General features: G+C 59.6%; 1 protein-coding gene across 1 annotated transcript in view; it reads left to right on the top strand.

Moving 5' to 3' along the window:
* Positions 1-3665: 3665 nt before the first annotated feature.
* TFAP2A (transcription factor AP-2 alpha (activating enhancer binding protein 2 alpha)) overlaps positions 3666-3857 on the top strand; it is a 23445-nt gene continuing 23253 nt past the window's right edge. The window contains exon 1 of the mRNA XM_008581238.1: positions 3666-3793. Coding sequence (XP_008579460.1) covers positions 3761-3793 — 33 coding nt within the window. The 5' untranslated portion in view covers positions 3666-3760. The remainder of the gene's footprint in view (positions 3794-3857) is intronic.

Raw genomic sequence — 3857 nt, 5'->3', positions numbered from 1 at the left:
GAAGTTTGGCTTCTTTCTTTTCTGTGATTACTGGTAATCCTGTTCCTTTCCTAATCCGATTGCAGAGTTGAGAGGGCTTTTGCGCCCTGCAGGAATCGCTCCCAGAGAAGGCCTCAGGTCCCGGCGTGGTGAGGCGCCACTCAGCTCGAACACACTTTCCTTCGAGTGGTCCAAACTGTTCCCTTCCCGGCTCCGACTCCGGAGGCCAGGTTACCACTCTGAGGGCCCAAGAAAGAACCCGAGGGCGGGGAAGACCGGCCACTACGGGGGAAGAGGCGCACGGCGCGGGAAGCAGTCCTCTCAACCTGCGAGTGATCCCCGACTCCCCAAAGGGGAAAGAGGAGCCGAGGTTATCACGCGAGTGGAACTCCGAGTGGAGCCATTGCTCAGACTTGGGTCTCGATGTCCAAGTGCCTTTAAGGACCCGCGGGCGGGAGCGCAGGGAGTAGGGTGCCGGACGGTGAATGAAGGGGTGGGGCAAGGGTGCTAGAGGTGCCCGCGCGCGGGTGAAACGAGGATCAGGCAGAGGTTAACCTCGCCGGAGAGATTCTTCCCTCTGCAATTTTGAGGCTGTCGGCGCTGGGTGGAGGGTTAGGGGAGAGGAATGGATTCCACTGGCGTAGTTGACACCACAGGCCTCAGAGAGCCTGAGCTCAGCGTTACCTGAAGCTGAGCGCTCGGCACAGTTTGCCACCGGGTCATCCCGCCCCTTGCCACCGCCCAGGCCTCCCTCACTAAGTGGCGCACAGAAAAGTTTGCGATCTGGCCGAGAGTCCCAGACCCTGTCGGCCACGGAACCTGCTTCGTGGTGGCAGCGCCGGGAGTGGCGGGGAATTCCCGCTGCTCCCCTTTCCCTATGTCTGCAAAAAAGGGGGAGAAAAAAAAAAAAAGAGGAAAAAAGAAAAAAGCCACAGGTGTCTCTGATTGGAAAGAGGCCCTAGGTCACACTTCCGGAGGCTGCTTGGCACCAAGGCGGGTCGCCAGGGGCGGTTGGTGGCCGTGGGCCTGCCCAGAGGGGGAGTCTGTAGGATGGATGGCTGGAGCCTGGGCGCAAAATGAAACTGGGAGGCCTCTGCCTCCCGCCCAGCATGGCTCCCCTCCGGAGGCGGCTCGATCCCGCTGCTGCGGAGCCGGGGAGGAGGTCAGCGTGGGGCAAAGCTCTAAGCGTCGAAGCGGGTGTCTGGGGAGGAGAGGACTCGACCCTGGCAGGACCAGGGTGCTAAACGGAGCCGCTGCAGTGTCCTGACCAGTGTCCTGGCTGTGGCGTGTCTGAGGAAGGCGCAGTGCAGTTGATGTTATCTTGAATCGAACCCGTCTCGAGGTGAGAGGGGGAGAGGAGAAGCGGTGTAGACCGTTCCCGACACGGCTCAGCGGCCCTTCTTGAGCGCGCACTGCTGGCCCGGCGCTGTGCTGAGCCAGCTGCGCACACTCTCCTATTGAATTCTCACTCGTTATGCACTTTACAAACGAGGAAACCGAGGCTCAGACAAGTTCAGTAACTTGCCCAGCATCGCACAGCCTGTAAATGTAAATAACGGAGCTGACTGTGGACCCCGAGCGCTCTTATTCCAAAGCTAAATCTAGCTCCCGGCTGCTCGGCTGCTCGCGAACTGCACCCTTCCCTCCCCTCCCTCCGCTTCCCCTCTCCCCGGCATTTGAACAGACATGGAGGGACTTCTCTCCCGAGGCCTGAGCTGTTTCACCTCCAGCTCACCCTGTCCACTGCCACCCAACTCTGAGCGACCGAGTGGCTTCGTGCTGAACCCCACCTGCAGCTTGGCTTTCCGCTGCCCGCACACGTTCCTCCTCCTCCCCAAAGTACCGAGGGAGAGGATGGCGCTCATCGCGCCCACCCCGGACCCGGCACACGCCCGCCCGCCCTTCTCGGTCTGGTCTCGGCCTGGCCCGCCCAGCAGGGTCTAAAGTCACTTCCCACTGGTGTACCCCCAGCGCGCGGGAGAGGCGGGGCTGTCCGGACTTGAAACCACTGCTCGCTTTTCAGAGGGCACAGCGCCCCCCTTCGGAATGCCGGAGAACTGCAGGCGCTCCCTCTGCGAGTGGCCTGGAGTCTGAAAAATTAGGTTTTCACCACCCTATTTCGACAGTCTGGAAAAAACGTGGAAGGTGAAGGGTAGACGCCTATGGGTTAAAAATGCCATTTGATTATTTTAAGTTCTTGCCAAAACAAAACAAAAAATTAGCCAAAAAACCTACCCACCAAAAAAAACCCAAACTGGTTGAGCAAAGTTCTAAGGTAGGTCCAAGCAAATTTCAAATCAACTAGAGAATCGGCACTGGGATCAAAATTCCTGAGGACAGGGAAGGGACAATTAAAATTCCGAAGCGACGCGGGGACTCCACGGAGAGGCACTACCACACCACCCTAGGGACTCCAGGAAGGTGCAAAGCTGTCCGGGCAGGCCCCAGGGCCAAAGGCTCCAGTGCAGGGTTGGAAAGGGGAGGTCTGGGTGTCGGGGACATGTCTTCTTCACTCCTCAGCGCGGAGCCGACCTTTTACACATATTTGCCTGACATGTCAGAGAAGACGATTTGTTCTTTGTTCTCTCAGTGTCCCAGCGATGGCAGCCCAGGAGGGAAACTGGGCCTGTCCTAGGCGCCCCAGGCCCAAGCCCGGGACAATCGGATCTCGTGGCCGTCTGAATGGGGCTGGCACCGTCTCTAGGCGAGCGTGGCCTGGGGCGAATCTCCTCACCCTCGCTTCCTTCCCTGCCAGCTGTGGTTCCTGAAGGGAGCTGAGCTTTGGGAGCCCCAAATCCTGTGGCTTCTTTTAAAGCTCCCCTCTAATTAGAAGCAGTGGTGAGATCACTTGAGTGATTTTATCTGTCATGGGAAAGCAAACTCCGACCCAAACCTCAGCTGCCCATCCCAGAGCCACCAACGCCCCCTTTCTCGCTTTAAAAAGTTTTTAATAGAAAAGATAAAGAGCTGGGAAGCCATAGAGGAGCGGGGGCGGGGAGGGGCAATGTGGAAGTGGGAAGAGGGTCATGGGGAAGTGTGAAGTGCGGAGTGTGTGAGTGCCTGTGCGCACGCATGTGTGGGGTTTTCTTGCTCTGCCGTGGGAAGACACTAAATCTAGAAGCCAGAAATGAAACAGAATCATGAACGTCTTCACCTATTGAACAACACTTTGATCTGGAATCCAACGTTGATGCGGCCCTGGGGGTGGCAGAGTCGGATCCGCTAAGACCCGCAGGGCCCTCAAACTCGTGGGCCCGAGGGGAGCCGGGGACGGCGACCCGCCCCCACTGCGTGTGCCCAGGTGCCTGGCCCCGTGTCCTGGTCCCGTGTCCTGGTCTTGCCCTTCCTTCCTGTAGAGACTCCCCCGACCCAAAACTTCCGAGGGGCGGAGGGAAGCCCCCACTACTCGAGCGCAAAAACGCACTCGCATCGCGCCCAGCACAGCCCAGCGGTCAATCGGCTTCGGTTCCCGGGCCCGGGACTGACCGGGAAAGCGGGTTGGGGCTGTTGGGAAAAGCTGGAGCTGATGGCGAGATTGCCGCGGCTATAAATCCATCACTTCCCAGGTCAGCTCCGCGAGGTGCTGGGACTGGGGCTGGCGGAGTGAATTCCTGGGCCAGCGCGCATGCGTCGGCAGGTAGCAACCCAGCTCTTTATGACCAGGTGAGATGTGGGTGAGCAGGTAAAAAAGGATTCGCCTAAGCGATTCCAGGGAGCGGGCCCGGCCGAGCCCTCCAGCTCATGCCCGGCGGGGACCGGTCGCCAGGAGCGCCGAGCCGCAATGTCCATACTTGCCAAAATGGGGGACTGGCAGGTAAGGGGGTTTGCCTTGGCTGGGGCTGAGGTGGGCGGGGGTGGAGCGGGGGAGGGGGCCGGGA

This window comes from Galeopterus variegatus, unplaced genomic scaffold (genome assembly GCF_000696425.1).
Source record: "Galeopterus variegatus unplaced genomic scaffold, G_variegatus-3.0.2 Scaffold2305, whole genome shotgun sequence".
In the NCBI taxonomy this organism is placed as follows: domain Eukaryota; kingdom Metazoa; phylum Chordata; class Mammalia; order Dermoptera; family Cynocephalidae; genus Galeopterus; species Galeopterus variegatus.
The sequence above is the reverse complement of the archived record's forward strand: the minus strand, read 5'-3'. Positions and strand labels throughout refer to the sequence as shown.